Source organism: Choloepus didactylus, chromosome 1 (genome assembly GCF_015220235.1).
Source record: "Choloepus didactylus isolate mChoDid1 chromosome 1, mChoDid1.pri, whole genome shotgun sequence".
NCBI classification, from domain to species: Eukaryota; Metazoa; Chordata; class Mammalia; order Pilosa; family Megalonychidae; genus Choloepus; species Choloepus didactylus.
In genome coordinates, this window is record NC_051307.1 from 156504664 (window position 1) to 156522612 (window position 17949).

The 17949-nt window shown below is 44.8% G+C and overlaps 1 protein-coding gene across 1 annotated transcript in view; it reads left to right on the forward strand.

The window, feature by feature from the left end:
• The window catches only part of LOC119539958, a 200858-nt gene that overhangs the window by 39581 nt on the left and 143328 nt on the right, over positions 1-17949 (forward strand). Inside the window, 1 exon segment of the mRNA XM_037843889.1 lies at positions 16848-16997. Coding sequence (XP_037699817.1) covers positions 16889-16997 — 109 coding nt within the window. The 5' untranslated portion in view covers positions 16848-16888.

The window sequence follows — 17949 nt, forward strand, 5'->3', positions numbered from 1 at the left end:
TTTCATATCAAAAAAATAATGTGTTTATTCTGTCCTCATATTTAATTAGTAGTTTAGTCAGATAGATAGTTCTGGATTCCAAATTATTTTCTCTCAGAAGTACGCAGGCATCGTTCCATTGTCTTTTGTATCTTATGTTGTAAATGTCAGGTGCCAGTCTGATTTTCATTTTTTTGTCTATGAACTCTCTTTTTCTTATTCTCTAAAAATGTTTAGGGTCTTTTCTTTCTCTTTAGCATTCTGATATTTCAGAGCAAATGTATTATCAGTTAGGTTGATTTTGGTTGCAAATAGAAGGACCGCAACTCAAATTGTCTTAAATGATAAAGAAGGGATTTATGGCTCACATAATTGAAATGCCCTAGGTAGGGTTGATGTTAGGAGCAGTTAAAGCAGGGCTCTGGCCCTATTTTAACTGGTAGGTCTCAATACAATGCTGATAGAACAGAAAACAAGGAATCAAGGGGGAGGTTCACAAGCAATCCAGTGGAATCAAGGCCTGGCATCAGAGAAGGCTCAACAAAAGAGACCACTTATAGACAGCCTGTTTGTGCTAAGTGCTTGGGGAACAATGTTTAGTAGGTAGAATTGGGTAGAAAGGGCATTCTAAGCAGAGGTCCCAGCAGGAACAAAGGCACAGAGGGGACAGAATTCCTCAGGTCACTGGGCTGGGTGGTGCCCTGAGGCACAGGTGGGGTGGCAGCCCGAGCTGAAGCAGGAAAGGCGGGGTTCTCCCCTCCTGTGGGGAGCCGGAGGGAGGGACCGCCCTGAGGGCAGGACCTCTAGGGAGCTATCGAGGGTGTGAAGACCGTCACAGCAGATGCAGAGCCACTCTCAGGAGGTTCCTTTGGGGCCCTGGGAGACAGCAGATGCAGCTGAAAGGGGTCTGTGAGGAGGCGGGAGGCAGCGGCCCCTGAGGTTAGGTTCTAGAGACAGAGTATGAACCCAAAATCATGTTTGTTCAAAATAGCCCCTGGAAAATTCCCAGTGCAATGCCATGTTGGGGTTTAACAGACTATCCCTCTCAGGCTCCACAAAGTGGATTTTCCTCAAGTACAGTCTCTCTTTAGTTGAGACCCAGATCAAATAGCTGATTTTATTTTAGGGGCCATGTTTTACAGAAGGTACCTATCTGTCTTTACGCACTGGAGCCACACTTGCCTCATGGAGGTGCACACACTGTGAGGGGAATGCAGGAACGGAGGTCTACTTTGGAACATATGCCCGTGGAAGACAGTGAGCTTAAATCATACCTTTTTGATTTACATTTTATTTTATTCTTAAATTACTATTTTATTGATTTTGTGAGCCAGCACATACAAGTGAATTCATTTGAGTTAGATGCCTGTGGGATGAAGCTTCACTGTCTGGATGCTGTGGGCCAAAAGTTACTGAAATACTGAATCCCTGACCAACAGTAGCTTAAACAATAAAGATATTTCAGCAGTTCACACAGTCGTAAGTCTGGGGAGTGGTAATTCAGGGCTAATGCAGTGAGGTAATGAGACCCAGTCTCTGGGTCATCCGTTGTCTCTGCAGTTCTTTAGACCTTCCTTTGTGGTCACGGTTGGGCCGTGGCACAAGCATCACATCCCTACACCACAATGTCCAGGGCAGGGAGGGAAGGAAGTGCAGGAAATGGGCCTCCCAGCATTGCTCTTTCAGGTGGGAAAAGCTTTCCCAGAGGCCTCCAGGCACATCCGCTTACATCTCATTGGCTAGAACTGGGTCACATAATCTCACCTGGGCCAATCACTTTAAAAGGGGATGGGATTGCCATGGAGGGTTTGGTGATATGATTCTTATCTGGATCTGTGCCCCTCGCTGCTGAAGCTGAACAGAATCAGTGTTTATTTGCAAGGAGAAAGGAGAAATGGCTGCGCCCAAGGAAGGACCAGCAGATTCTCCTCTGCCATGTCATGCTCCCTTTGGAACATATGTGCTCATAGAAGACAGCTTAAATCATACCTTTTGATCTACATTTTATTTTATTCTTAAATTACTATTTAATTGATTTTGTGAGCCAGTACATACAAGTGCATTCACATGAGTTAGATGCCTGTGGGATGAAGCTTCCCTGTCCTAATTTTGGAGCAAATCCCTCCACATGATTGCCCCAGGCTTTACCCCAACCTCTGGGCATGGAGCACCCCTTGGTTCCCTGTCCTGCCTGGATTCTAGTTCTGCCCCTTGACTCTGATGCCCTGAGATCTGCCTGCTCCTCTGGGGCTTGGCCCCTCCATGCCTGGACCTCTGGGCAGCCTCACTCCTCCAGTACCTGGGAGCCCCAAGCCTGTGGCATGCACCTTCAGAGATGGCCATGTATTACTATGGCCTTGCCTATCTCTGCCAGAGCCAGTGGCCAAGGTGTACCAGATAAATATTCCAGCTCTTAGGAAGCTGTAGAAGTAAATTAGCCTCTTTGCTGGTGTTGAATTCATACATAGCAAAGGTCAACAAGCCCTGACTTTGTGGGAGGGAACCTGGTGTAGGGTCAGCCCCAGTGCTGTGTATGACCTCCTGGCAGATGTAACAGGCTTTCTAGAATGTCCCATGCTAGGCCTCAGTCAGCCAGTACACTGGCCCCAGCAAATCCCTGATTCTATATTGTGCAAGATTGGACAGCCTCAGACAAAATATTGGCTTCATTTCGCCTGCTCTTTTAGGAAGAGGTGGGGGCTGTCATGGATGGTGTGCCTTTACCCAGGGTTGGCACATGTGCATCCTATTCCCTGAATGCAGGAAGGAAAACTCCCTCCTCCTCTTAAAGAGGAGTAGAGAGTGTGGTCTTCATGTGCCTTTTTAGTTAATTTTCACAGCACACTCCCTCCTCCCATGGGGGAGCATTGTGGTGATCTTCATTTTATAGAGAACTGACGAGCTTGCTGAAGGTCACAGAGCTCGTGGATGCCCAGCTTTTTCCATTCCAGAGGTCTCCCCAAGTGCAAGCCTAGGCAATCTCTGTTCGAGGCCAGGAGGGGTGCCCCATACCTTTCATTGTGTGAGTGCACAGGTTCTGTGTGCCTGAGCATGAGAAATGTCAGCCTACACAAAGGTTTGGGTGGAGGGCATGGACAAGGCATGGTCAGCCAGTTCTGCTAGTGGACTCTGAAGCATTATCTGAGGAAAGAAACAAAATATTGAATAGGTTTGTCTGTTAAGAACCATAGGGACTGCATTTGTTTCTATGAACTGCCCACTATTTTGGCCTAATTTCCAGCCAACACAATAGCCATTATGTATACCTTTAAATGTTTGTTGCACAAACTCCATTATAAATTTTAATTAATCACAGCCCCAACAGCTCACATCTGCTCCGACTTCCTAGCTCACTGCCTAGATTTGCAGTTATCTATTCATGACCATGGCAGTCTGCTCATAGATCAATAAAGAGGGGGAAGATGAGCTGTTTTGCTCATAATTTCTGGAGGAAGAATTTGCTTCTTCATGAAAGCAAAGAGGATTGCTCTGGACTTTGTTTTGTTGTGCTCCAGGACATTTTCAAATGAACTCCTATCCTTGAGCAGCAAGACTCAGCTTGCTTCCTTTGCCATCCTGTGGTTCACTGGGCCCCCACAGGTCTGTTCTGCCATTACCGGGAGCTACCCAGGTGTTTCAGGATCTCCCCAATATTCTCCTGCTCCCTTGAGGAACTTGGTAGCAACTGGTTTTCTTTTTCAGTGAATGAATGAACAAGCAAGCTAAAACAAAGTTGTCTTCTCTAAAATTTTTAGATTTAGATTTAGTGCTGTCCTAAAATTCAGCCCAAGGCGTTTTGAGATTGTAGGGACCAGGCTGATAGTAGCATAGGAGAGACAACTGTCACGTTATTTTCCTCAGCATTTTTCCTTCTCCTTTATCAGAATCTTCATTCCTTAGAACCAGTAAACAGCCCTGGCTGGACATCTGAATTCCTTCCCGTTCAGGCTGTTTCTACGCACCTGAGAGGGCAGGGCCTGGGCCACTAGTCCCTTTCTGTTTAACTTAATTCTGTTGACTTCGGAATCAACCACTTATCCTAATACTTTTGTTACCATTTCTACCTGAGGATTCCTAGGACACATACACACCTACAGCTCCAGAGTCACTGAGAAAGGGGGTTCCAGCAAATTACATTTCCATACAAGGACTAGGTTGTGTAGACAACCACTTTTATCTGAGCTGCTTTGTGACAAAAATAGAATTGTATTCTGCATGGAAAGAGCATGGTGAAGGAATCATGCCCTCTAACATCTTCTTGACATCTTTCTCAATTGTCCCTCCCTCTGTGGAATTTCCTGAGTTACCTGGGGCAGTCCAGAGTTGACAGTCTGTCAAGAGCTGTAGAGTCTGAGATTTTACCCTAATTGCAAACTAACAAGTTAACCTGCAATAGTTTCCTAGATGCTGGCAGAAGACATGAGACTGCTGGGTCAGAGACGAAGGACTTCATTATTGACAGCAATAACATAGCCAGAATGTCAGCATTTTCTTGTACCACTTCCCCAAGCCCCTGTTCCCAGAGTGCAAAGGGAAGAGAGTCAGGTGACGTGGGCACATGCAATGGATTGTGTTCCAGAAGAGAAACTCTGCTCTTAGGGAACCCATTTATTTTATAATGGGCAGTAAGCATTCCTGCCCTTTGCTCCAAAAGGAGACATTATGTTTATTATACTGGGCAGTAACTATGCCTGCCTTTGCTCTGGAGGGAGACAGTATATCTTCCAAAGCTGTTTCTTCTACAAACATCCTTGAAAAGATGTTTTCAGAACAAAGGGCACTCAGTGTCTTGCTTGCAAGATGTGCAGAAACATGAGACACCTGTGGAGAGTTGTCTCCCAACTTGTCTTGAATTCATCCATTCATTCAATTTGTTTATTTCATACATCATATATTTTACCTATTCGGAGCAAGTCCTTCTGCTTGGAGCTGGGGGTATAGAAAATAAAACCCATTCTTTGCTCTCGAGGAGCTCACTGTCCAACAGTGGAGACAGACAAGGGACAGGCGGTAAAGTAGAATGAGATGTAAGAGGGAAAGGTCCAAGAGGATGTGAAAGCCTAGGGGAGGGTACTCCAACTCAACTGAGAAGGAACAGGAGTTGAGAAGCTTCCTGGAGGGGGTTAACTCTGACATCTGAAGGAGGAGTAACTATTAGCCTGGCATAAATTGATGGGAGTGGGCACAGCACTTAGGATAGACTGCAAAGCAGTTTGATAGAGCAGAAGTGGGGAAGAAGTTGGAGCATAAGTGATGAGGCTGGGGAAATAGGTCATGATCAGATTATAAGAGGCTATGGATGCCACACTAAGAAGTTTTAGCATTTTTCAAAACGCAATTGGAGATAGGGAGGTGTTCCAGTTTGTTAATGCTGCCAGAATGCAAAATACCAGAAACAGATTTGTTTGTATAAAGGGGGTTTATTTGGTTACAGAGTTACAGTCTTAAGGTCATAAGACATAAGGTCCAAAGTAAGGCATCAACAAAGGGTACCTTCACTGGAGAAAGGCCATTGGCGTCCGGAAAATCTCTGTTAGCCGGGAAGGCACATGGCTGGCATCTGCTTTCTCCTAGGTTGTGTTTCAAAATGGTGTTCTCAAAAGTGTTGCTCTTGGGGCATTTTGTCCTCTCTTAGCTGCAGCTGCTCTCCAAAATGTCACCCTCAGTTGCTCTTCAAAATGTCACTTAACAGCTGCTCTGTGTCTGGGCCTGTATGACTCTTTTTAAAGTACTCCAGTGATCCAATGAAGACCCACCCTGAATGGGTGGGGCAACACCACCATGGAAATAATCCAATGAAAGGTCTCACCCACAGCTGATTGAGTCACATCTCCATGGAAACACTGAACCAATAGGTTCAACCTAATCAACACTAATATATCTGCCCCCACAAGATTGCATTAAAGAATATGGCTCTTTCTGGGGGACGTAATATATTCAAACTGGCACAGGAGGGTTAAGGAGGGAATAGATGGAATGGGGAGTTAATGCTTAAATTGTTCAGAGTTTTTATTTAGATTGATTGTAAAGTTGTGGTAATGGATGAAGGTGATGGTAGCACAACATTGGGAATGTAATTGACACCACTGAATTATATATTTGAATGTGGTTAAAAGGGGATTGTGGTTAAAGGTGGGTTTTAAATGTGTTAGTAGAATATAAATTTTATATGTTACTAGAATATAAATTCTTAACATATGTTACTAGGTATGTTACTATATACTGTATATGTTACTATATGTTACTGTATATACTATATGTTACTACATATAACCATATGTTTTTTATGTTACTAGAATATAAATTTTTACAAAAACATAGGGCTGTACAAACACAGTGATCCCTATTGTAAATGATGGACTATAGTTAATAGTACACTTATAAAAGTGTTCTTTCATGAATTGTAACAAATGTACCACACTAAAGCAAGGTGTTAATAATAGGGAGGTATATAGGAATTCTGTATTTTATGCATGGTCTTTCTGTAAATCTACAACTACTCTAATAAAAAAAATCAACTGGAAAAAATAAAAAAGGAAAAAGGTCCCTTAGGCAGCTGGGCAGAGGATGGATCAGAGGAGGTGAGATGGGAGATAGGAAACAGGTTAAGAGTGCATTCAGGTCCAGGTAAGAAATAATGAGCCCCAATCTAAGGCAGTGACCATAGAGATTGAGAGAGATGGATAATAAAGATACTGCAAGCCTGGAACTGACAGGCTGTCGAGGTTAGGGAGAGGGAAGAGCCTGATGGCTGCCTGTTTTGTGATTTAGGCACTGTTAGGGCCACGGTGCCATCCTCTGCCGTCATTATGAACAGTTGCTTCTGCATTTTGCTTCCACATAGGGAAACCCCCAGGGCTGTAGAGGATGTGGGGCTGCTTTCCCAACACTAAGTATTGCTCATTGCCCACCGCTGGACTGGGGCAGGGTACCCTGCGCATGGCTTCTGGGACTAGACAGAGGCAGGGCGTGAACAGAGGAACCAGATGATGCCCATAAGATGGGAACAAGGAATCTGAGTCCTGGGGTGGGAGCTGAGCCAAGGCAGCAGACATAATTTATGGCATGAGGACAGAATTCAAGTCCATGTCGGAGCCTGAGACCCCATATCGAGAGAAAGAAACTCACAAGGGGTGGAGCAAATTGGGCAAACCAAGAAACCGAGAAGTGTTGGGTGTTGGAAGCAGGAATGAGGAGGGGAGGGTGGCAAACCTGGAGCTCTGCTATTTTGATTTGGGGGATGTTTATTTTTCTGCTTATACCCGCTTCAGGTAGACCATGCCATGAAGTGGTAGTGCTCCATGGTTCTCATTTTGATCTACTTTTCACTTTTATTTTGTCCCCCAATACCTAAGGTAAATATTCCTTATTCACCATCCACTCTGCATCAGGCCCTGTGGAATCCCAGCCCTCAGGGATTTGCAGTTTACTAGGCAAGAAAAGAGCAGGGCTCAACAATATAGGCTGTGTGCCCCGTGCAGAGGTCAGAGAAGGGAGCACTCACTTCCTGGTGGGCCTCCAGGGAAGCTCCATGGGGGAGTTGGAACAGGGACCATTCCAGCATGAGGAAATGGCATCAATGGACACCCAAGAAGCAGGAATACTCAGGAGACACATCAGAGAAGGGCTGGTGGTCCTGAGGATATGAGCACAGGTAGGGAACAGAGGGTAGTCAGGAGAGAGGCCAAAATCTGCCAAGTCCTGATGCCAGATAAAGGACATCGCCTAGCAAATAAATGCCAGTGGAGACTTTATCAGCGGTTTGGCATAAGGGCCCAGATTTGATTTTATTCGTCCTGGGAGCTCCATGCCTTATGCAGTGTCTGATGCATTGTAGGCATTCAATAGTTTATCAGATTAGTGTGAGTAATTGAACCTGAGCTTTAGGATTGGTTAATCTGCTTAGCATATTGAAAAGAGATTGGTGTGGGGCCAAATTGGGAGTGGCAAGGCAATTCTAGAGTTTTTCTGACCTTAAGTATGGGAGCCGTGACTGAGGGGAGGACGGGTGTCCAGCCCACATTAATCGCCACCCTCTGGAAACAGCATTGCACACTGATCTGGGCCCCTGTGACCATGTCTGTACCATAGGATCCTGTCTATGCTGAGTCCCTGGTGCTGCCCTGTCCCTTGCCCACCCTGAGATCTCCTGTTCAGCTCTTCCTTTAGTCTGTGCTCTGGCCTAGTAGCCTTCTGAAAACTCTCCATGCTCTTTCTCTGCCTCACCTTTGGTGGGGAAGCAGATGACGATAACCAGAATTTCTCTTGTTTGCAATCAAAAGAAACTAATAGATGCAACAAGGAAATGAGCTCCTCTTTGGGGATGGGTCTCTGTAGCGGTGGGAGGGGAAAGTCTGTGTAGGTACAGAATATTGGCTGTATTTGGAGGCTGACTGTATTCGGGGTTCTGATGAAGGTCAAGTTATCATAGCTGACTGACAGGTTTTGATCATGAGTAACTAGAAAAACAGTGGAGTCTCTTTCAGATAAGGGGAATAGACAGCCAGAAGCAGTTGTGAGAAAAGATGAATTATGTTTTGAGCATAATGAAAGAAAGGAGCTAATATTCCTGGAGATCCCCCTGTGGGCCTGGCACTATGTTAGGTGCTATCTGGGGTCAACTCTAATAACCTTCAGGACTACCCTAGGAGACAGCTCCATTTTCCATGTGGGTCACTGAGGCTTAGAAAAGTTGATTAACTCACTGGCACAAGGTTATTCAGCAAACATTTCTGGCTCTGCACCTTCAGGATGCAGAGTTGAACTGTCCTTTCTAACTTGGTGTGGTTCGGTGGGGTCATATAGTGACATGTGCCAATTTGGAGCCAAGCATATAATTGCTGGTTAAAGGGCCCTCCAGAGCCCTCTTTTCCTCTGCTATAGTGACTTTCTATAGTCCAGGTAGAGGCTGTGTCGTCGACTTGAGTCCTGGATTGAGAGACAGCTATGACACAGAGCAGAGCCCCCAACCAACCTAGCATGGATGCGAAATGTGAACATGAAATAAACCTTTATTTTAAGCCACTGAAAATTTGGGGTTGTTTATTAATGCAGCCCACCTGGCCTCTCCTAACTGAAACACTCAGTCAAGGTCACTCAGGATTTAGTAGTTGGCTTTGAATCCAAGTCGGTCTGGATTTTTCTTAAGCCAGGGTCAGGTAAACATCCTATCAGGCCTTTAGGGGCCCATAAATGAGGTCAGTATTAGAGCTGTGGATTTGGATGTCATCTACACAAATGTGGCGGGGAGTAGGGTGAAAGGCATAGGGATTTAGTTTCTGAGCTTTGGGATGAGACTTGTTTCTCTCTCACATCTTTCTCTCCCACTGGTTAGTGGTCAACTGCACGTGCCTGCCTATAAGTAGGACATCACTGCTGCCTGCAGGGTCTGGTGTGTCACAGACATTGGCTTGAGCTTGTTGACAGCTGCACACTCATAACATTGCTAAAAACTTTATAAACTCTGAATCCTGGAAATAGCCCAAGCGATTTGAGGTTTTTCTCACTTGTAAATGTTTGAGTATTGTGTCCACAAATTGCAAATTGAGTAACTCAATTTTGAGGCACAGCTGTTATTTGGAAAAGACCCATCTAGGAATGCCAACTCCTTGCAAAATGATTGGGCTTCATTTTTGTCAAGTATCAGAATACCATTAAACTACCAGGCCATATGGCAAGTGCCCACTTGAAGCAGAGTGCAACAACACACCATAATGAATCTGGGGGAAAGGAGATAGGGCAGCGCCTGGTTTTTGTGATCTACAGAAAAGCAGATTTATTGCTGCATTTTTCAGGCTTCTAGAGTCCTGAGTAAGGGTTTTTCCCCCCATGAAAATTTCATATAAAAATTAAATTATGGTAGATTTTTTCTTAGGTGTATTTTCCCTTTCAAACACTATCCAGTTGAATTTCTGCATATAAAATAGGTTTAACTGGGGCAATAGAAATTTCCAAAATTTTACATACCTTCTCATTTCTTTATATACTGATTCAGTAAACATTATTTAGGTATCAGTATATCAGTTAGACTTAGGTTTGGCAGCATATAACTGAAAAATAGTAAATTATGGTGGTTTAGAAGAGTATTTCTCCCTCAAATAAAAGAAAGCTGGAGGTAGGCAGTTCAAGACTGCTGTGGCAACTTCACAAAGTCATCAGGGTCCTGACTTTCTCTGAGCTTACTCTCTGTCAAATCTAGGGTTGGCTCTTGTCTTCAGGGTCCAATATATCTGCCCTGCTCCAGCCATCACATTCCAGACAGCAGGATTGGAGAGGAGGAGAAAGGCATGGCTTTCCCTTTTAAAGAGAGTTCCAGGAAGTATCACATAGCACTCCCATTCATAGTTCACTGCCCAGAACTTAGTCTCTCTGACCCCTGTAGCTGCAGAGGAGACTTGGGGAATGTAACAATATGCCCAGTTAAAGTCAGGAGTTCTATGACTAAAGAGAAAGGAAAATGGATATTGAAAGTTGCTAGTCCTCAATGTTTGCTCTTCCTGCTAAACTGTAAACTTCTTGGGAACAGAGGCCAGATTTTATTTATTCCCGTATCTCCAGGGCACTAGCACAATACCTCGCAGGTTGTGTTTTTAATCATCTGCTACCCTGCATTCCTTACAGCAAACCACAGGCCCTCCTCCTCAACTTCTATCCTCTCCTCTACTTTCTTTGCTCCAAGCAAGTCAGCCATGATTTGAGGCATTTGATTCTAAAGGTTAATAACAGTTCATAATCAGAAAGTGTTATGTCTACCAGAATGATATTAGACTACCTGTTCCTGTTTCTCAGTATTGACTCTTCCTCAATTCCAGGGACCAGTGGTGCTTAGAGCTGAGTTGTTACTGTCTGAGCTAGATGGAAAACTGCAGCCTTGCTTGGGAGCACCCTTCTGCTGCAACCATCTCCCAGGTCAGCTGGTCTGCGCAAGCTGCATAACAGGCAGGAGGATGCTGAATGTGTTCCTAAGGGCGGGCAAGTTGACTAGAAAAATGTTGGGGTCTTTTTAAGACAAGGGGAACAGGCAGTCAGAAGCAGGTGTAGAAGATGGTGAATTCTGTTTCTAACATAATGAGAGGAAAGAGAAAGGAGCTAATATTTCTGGAGAAGTCTCTTTGGGCCAATTCCCAGCTGCTAGGTGGGTCAATTTCCACAACCTCCCTGACTGCTCTAGGAAGTATGTGTAAATATCTCCGTTTTCCATGCAGCTGACCAAAAGCTCAGAGAAGTTGATAAGGCTCTTCACCAGAATGCAAGCACAAACTCTTCCCTTCCAGGTGCATTGAAAGAATTAACATCAATGTTGTGAAGTTTCTAGCCTGTGCCCAGGAACCCAATAAACCAGTAGCTATTATTCAGTTCCAACTTCCATCAGCAGTTGAAATTAATCCCAAACACTTGAGCATGGAGTTGCGCTTCTTTGTTCCACTCCCTTTGCACCTTCAAATCTTTTGAAAATTCTCTAAACTGAAGAGATGAGCTGCCTGTTTCCTGGGAGTTTTCTAATTAGAGCGTGTGCTTAATTGGCACGTATATCTCCACCAAGTGGTGACGGGTGGAGGATCCTCACGCTGACAAAGAAGGCTCGCTTTGCTTTTGTTCTTAGCTCTGTGTGCCCATAGCAACAGCTGGTGAATCCCACAAAGGTGAAAAGAAAAAATATCTAGAGATCGTGTGAAGGTTGATGGCCCTGGAGAAGTTGACACACTCGCACAGATGTAAATGATTTCCCCGGGTACTGAAAAATGTGGTCTTCAACCCCACAAATACAAACTGCCTCTCTTGTTTTCTTTGAGATGAGAAGTCTGGTCAAGAGGTCTGTGTAATGAAAGATGTTTGGAGAATCCATTTCCATTCTGCCCGAAGCCATCTGCTTTATGTCGATAATGAACAGGGATGTTTTCAGCCACTTCCCGGGTGCGGTCCCGTTAAGGGGGCTCACCGCAAGGAAATGTAAATTGACTGCCTCCCAAGCAGTGAGCATTAGCACATTACATCTGCAGTGACAGCACTTAACCTTCCCAGCTCGCCTTTCCCTTCTGTGTCCCTGTGATGGTATGTGACAAATGGGCTGAGGACGCACGCTTAGTTAGAATTTAGTACTCATGGGGCATTGGAAAGTGTCACTTTATCTCGTGAGCAAGGCGAGATGAGGGCAGCAAAAGGGGCCATCCTTCAGGTAGCTGGGGACTGCCTGACCTTCACCAGGCAGCCGGGCCCTGGAGGCAGCTTCCTCTCCTGAAACCATCTAGGGGCTGCTATCCCCCTAATCTCAGGAACACCTAAGTGCTGTCTCTGAAACATAAATCAGAGGAAGTCCGGTCCCTGTTTAAAACCCTTCAGAGGCTCCTCTAGGCCCGTAGGATAAAATCTAAATACCCCAGGCCCACAGGGACCTGCACCGTCTGTACCCTCCACCCTGTGCAGCCTGGTCTGGGGCCATCCACATGCCAGCCCACGCCCACACCCACACCCACGCCTGGCTGATGCCCTTTTAGTTCCTCACACCGAGGGCTGTCTGGGCCTTGGTACCTGCTGGTCCCTGTGCCTGACACTTCCTTCGTTATCCACCTCACCAGCTCAGCTCCTCTCTTCTTTCCTACCCCAGCTTGAAGGCCACTTCTGAGAGCCTGCCCCTAAATAGGTGAGTGTGTTAGTTTCCTGTTGCTGCTATAACAAATTACCCCAAACTTTGCCTCCCTCCTTTAAGGACCCTTGTGATTAGATTGGGCCCACCTGGGTAATCTAGTATAACCTCCCCATCTCAAGAACCTTAATTTAATCATATCTGCAGAGTCCCATTTACCATGTAACATAGCACATTCATAGGTTCTGGTTATAAGAATGGAGACATCTTTGGGGGCCCTTATTCAGCCTACCACAGTGAGATGTTACGACTATGAACCCTCACTATGATGGTTACTGTGTGTTGATTTGTCCTTCCCATAGGAAGCTCTGTGAGGACAGCTACCACATCTGCTTTGCCTTCCATTGAACCCACCGTGTCCAGCAGAGGGCCAGCCTGTAGAGGCCTAATAAGCATTTTCCGAGTACATAAGTGGAAGGCTGGGCAGTGTTAGAGGTCTGCCTTGCTTTGTCTCACTAGACATTAATAGCGATGAGGGCAAATGAGACACTTTTATGGCATGTGCCTTGCCTTGTATCTGATGAGGTTGGCACTCGAATCAGAGCCAGGTTTGACTATAGGTGGAGAGTTTTTCTCCTGGTGGGCCTCTGGAGCGAGTACATTCCATCCTATCACTGTATTTCTCTGGGTTGGGGTCTGAGGGGATCTAGTTGAAGGAAGTTGGAGTATACAAATTATGCAGGTGCAGCTGGCTTTGTTAGTGAGCCTGGGAAAGTGCCCTCCCTGAGTCCTCTGCCTTGATGCAGCTCAGACAGGATAGTCACTCTTTGAGAAGTGTGGCTTAGTCCACCCACAGCAAGGAAAGAAAAGAGAGGTGCTTATTAATTGTCATCTATTCTCCTTCCCAACATCACACTCCTTTCCTGTTGATGCTACCTTTCAAACAAATGTTCTAATTTACAGTTTCTGGGAACTTTTAGAAAAATGAAATCAAAACACCAGGTTACCTGAGATATTGCAGTTACATGTTTTAATGACTCCAAAAAAATTATATTTTGTCAAAATGAAATTGAATTTTGAAAAGCTTCAGAGTAGTTGTGAAAAAACAGCCACCCTCTTCAGATGCACTCATCACAGGCTGCTCTTGTGAATTGTTCAGAACACTTTGCAAATAATATCTCATTAAACCATCCAACCTTCTTGGGAAGAAGCTATCAGCAGCTTGTAGACAGCTTTCTTCTCATGCAGTAGGGAATGTTCCTGCTGCCTCAAAGGGAGCTGGAAGAAACCAGCCCACCCAGCCCAGGAGCTTCTCAACTTCAAACTGTAGCTCAGAATGCATCCAGAACAACTTCTGTATATGCACAAGAAGGTACATTCGGCTTCCCACTACCAGGATGCAAGTCCCCTCTCCACTTGGCCTGTCAGTCTTCACTGAGCCCTACACTGGCCCAGGATCTGTGCTTGGAGCTGGGATCCAGAGATAAGGAAAGCACTCCTGCTCTTAGGGGACTTGCAGTCTGGTAGGTAGGAAAGACACTTGAGCAGATTTTTTCAATAGAATGTGATATGTGATTTACCAAAGGTAAGTCAGAGATCAGCTAGCCCAAGCTAGGTTTTAGAAAAGCTATCTCAGCAGTCTTCTAAATTGTCAGCTCCCAGACAGTTATATCCCTAACTCTGTGGCAGATATCATGTGTTGGATAACCTAATTCCCAACTCCCTTTTCCTTGCTTCTTCCCACTGGAGAGGCTGAAAAGCTAAATAATTGCTTTTGCAGCTTTCTTTGTAGAAGAGTGACCCTGTGACCCTGTTCTGGCCAATGAGAGGGAAGCAAAATCTACATAGGAGTTCTAGAAAAGCTCTTGTTAAGAGAGCCAGCTACTCTAATAAAACTCCTTGTTTCTTTTTCTCAATTTGAATGTGGGCGTGATGACTGGAGCTGCAGCAGCAATCTTGTGACAATAAGGGAAAAGCCAAGAGACCTACAAGTCATTGATGAGCCAGTGGTCCAATGTCAGAAACTGCCTACCTCCAGACTCTTTGTTCTGTGAAAACAAATCAACCTCTATTTGTTTAAGCTGCTCAGGTTACATTTCTGGGACATGCCACCTAATGCATTCCTAACTGAAGCAGGCATCTAGCAGGCAGTCTGTAAATAGTGGTTGAATTCATGAATAATGTGATTACCTGAGCTGAGTCTTAACAGATAGGAGTGTACTGGGGGTGTTCTGGGTGGAGAATACATGTGCAAAAGCCATAAGGCACTCACAAAGAAACCATTGCTAACTAGTTCATTGTTGCTGGAGTATAGAGTATGAGGCAGGCAGTGGTTAGAGACAGGTCTCAAGATGTAGATGACAGAGGCCAAGTAGAGTCAGAGGAATAAGACTGGAAGTTAACACACTTCCACTACAGTTGATCACTGTAGTAGTTATCTATTGCTGCAAATTACCCCAAAACTTAGGAGCTTAAAATGATGTACACATTTATTATTTTGCATTTCCTGTTGGTCAGGAATCCCGACATGGCTTAACTGGGCCTTCTGACTCAGAGTCTCTTACAAGGCTGCAGTTAGGGTTCAGCAGGGCTACGGTCTCATCGGAAGGCATGACTGGGGAAAGGTGTGCATCCACACTCACAGGGTTGTCGACAGGATGCAGTTCCTTATGTGCTGGGGGACTGAGGGCCCTCAGCACCTCACTGGGCATTGGCCACCAGCTGTCTCACTGGGTTCCTTGCCATGTCGGCGACTCTGTGGGGCAGCTCACAACATGGCAGCCAGCTTCAATAGAGTGAGCAAAAGAGCAAAAGCCTTTTCGTAACCTAATCTCAGAAGTGGCAGCCTACTACATTTGCTTTATTCTATTAGCAGCACGTTAACCACGTCCAGCACACAGTCAAAGGGAGGGGGTTAGGATGAATTCCGGGGCAGGGAGTGGGGGTGTGGTCATTGGAAGCCATCTTAAAAATTGCCTACCATGGGCACTCAGCCACCTCCTTTCTCCTTCTCCCCTTATCATAGTCATCAGCAGCAGCATCGTTTTTCATCTTTGCTGTCATCAGCAGCACCACAATCATACCACAACCAGTGACTATTGAACACTTTCTGTACACCACTTTCCCATGTGTAATCTCATTTGTCATCACTACAACCCTATAAGATTAAGTAATATTATCCAAATCTTAGGAGGAAACTGAAGCTCAGAGAGGGATTATGATTTACTCTAGGTCACACAGCCAGTAAGAGGTAGGACTAGGAGTGAAACCAAAGCTGAACTCCAGAGACGCTCTTCACCACCACTTCCAGGAGCAGTGTCTGCAGAGACAGAAGAGCTGTGTCTGCCAGCCTGCCTGGAGCCCAGGCTTTCAAGCTGTTTTCTTTTTTTTTGCCTTTAACCTCACACTGGCACTGAAAGCCAAAGCCACAGAGTGGGGAGAAATCAGTGGGCTAGGCCCTTTAAAATTCTTAGGACCAGATAAAGAACAACGGGTAAAATCAGAATAATGTCTGTAGTTTAGATAACAATACTGTAACAATGTTAATTTCTTGATTTTGATCACTGTTCTGCAGTTAGGTCTCTGTTCCCAGAACACACATACCAAAGTATTGAGAGGTCAAGAGGTATCATGTCTGCATGTTACTCTCAAACATTTCAAAAAAATTATTTATAGATATACAGATATGTATATATATACATGTGTATGTATATATTCTACATACAGAGAGAGAGATGAATGGTAAGTGTGGTAAAATAACATTTGGATAATCTGAGTGAAGGGTATGCAGGAATTCTTTGTACTGATTTTGTCCTTTTTTGTTAGTCAGAAATTATTTCAAAATAAAAAGTTTTCTTTAGAAGTATCTATTCATTCCAAGACCTCATGAGTTCTGTTTGACATTACGGGGATTGCACAGACCTCCTCTTGACCCCAGGGTGACCTTCAGAGCTCAGGGAGAGTGCAGAGGAGACGAGCAGAGGGCGGGCTCTGGAGCTGGTCTGCCTGGGTTCCAGTCCTGACCCTGCAGCTTCCAGGGTCCCTAAGCCATGTGGGAACCACTCAGGGTGGCTGGAAGGATTTGGCCGAGGAAGGTGCCTATCTTGGCATGGCACTTGTCGTACTTCCTGACCCGTGGTGAGCCCTCCATAAGTGTTGTTATCATTACTGCTTCTTTCAGTCATCTTGCAAGTAAAGAGTAATGGTCAGTGTGTGGTTATGAGCAGCTGGTCTGGACAAATGTCTCAACATCAATTCCCTGACATGAGTTTTTGTCCCCATTAAGGCAGGGTGGCCGCTGCGGGGGGTGTGGATGAACCTGACAAGATGAAGAGCCGAATCCCCGTGGTGCTCCTGGCCTGCGGCTCCTTCAACCCCATCACCAACATGCACCTGCGCTTGTTTGAGGTGGCCAGAGACCACCTGCACCAGACAGGTCAGTCGGGGGGCCCGGGTCCAACAGAAGACCTGGTGGGCTGCTGTCGTCATCACCACTGTTCACCTGCTCATTCATGGCCTGACGGGTGCCATACATTTCTTCCATCATATTCTCAGAGGCCTGGCCCCTTCTTAGCTGCGTGACGTGGTATGAGTCATATCCCTGGCCAGAGAGGTGAACACTTATCAGGGTCCTCTCCACCTCACGCTGTCCATGAAGGACACTGGGCACTCTAGAGATCCGTGCCTCAACCAGGGCATCCTTCCCAGTGCTCTCGACATTTACCTTCACAGCCATATGAATAGGCGGGATGTGCTTTTGAGACCTCCCATTACTCTTCAGTGAGTATGAAAGCATTCTATAATGGGGATTTTGACATTTTCTCCTTTTAAAGAATAGATCTTAGATGATTACAAATTAACAATCTGGTACATAGGGCATTTCCAATACAGATGGAATGGCTTTGCCAGAAATATTTAATCTGGGAATATTTCATCTCCTTGACTTCCCATTTCATTATTAAGGGAGTGCAATGGCTTTTGGAATCTGCATGATTATTTATATGTTGATGTCAGGTATATATGAAAATATTTATTTATTATGTATTTATGTTCGTGTTATATTTTGTGTGTATTTTGCATTTATGTATTGTTCAAAAAACTTTGCTTTAAGTTCACTGCTTTTATACCAGAATCAATAATTCTTTATTTTTAATATAGAAAAAGTTAGTAATTGAGAAACATATAAAACATTTCTTCAAAGGAATCATGTACAAGTGTGAGTTTATTATAAAGAAAATGTCTTTTTTACAAAACACAACTTTTTTACTATTCAAAAAGTGAAAGTGAGTGTCTCTTCTTAGTAAATAAAGAACTCTTACAAAGGAATGAAAAAAGAAAAAACTAAACAACCCAGTTAAAACTGGTCAATGGGCATTAGTAGGCAGTAT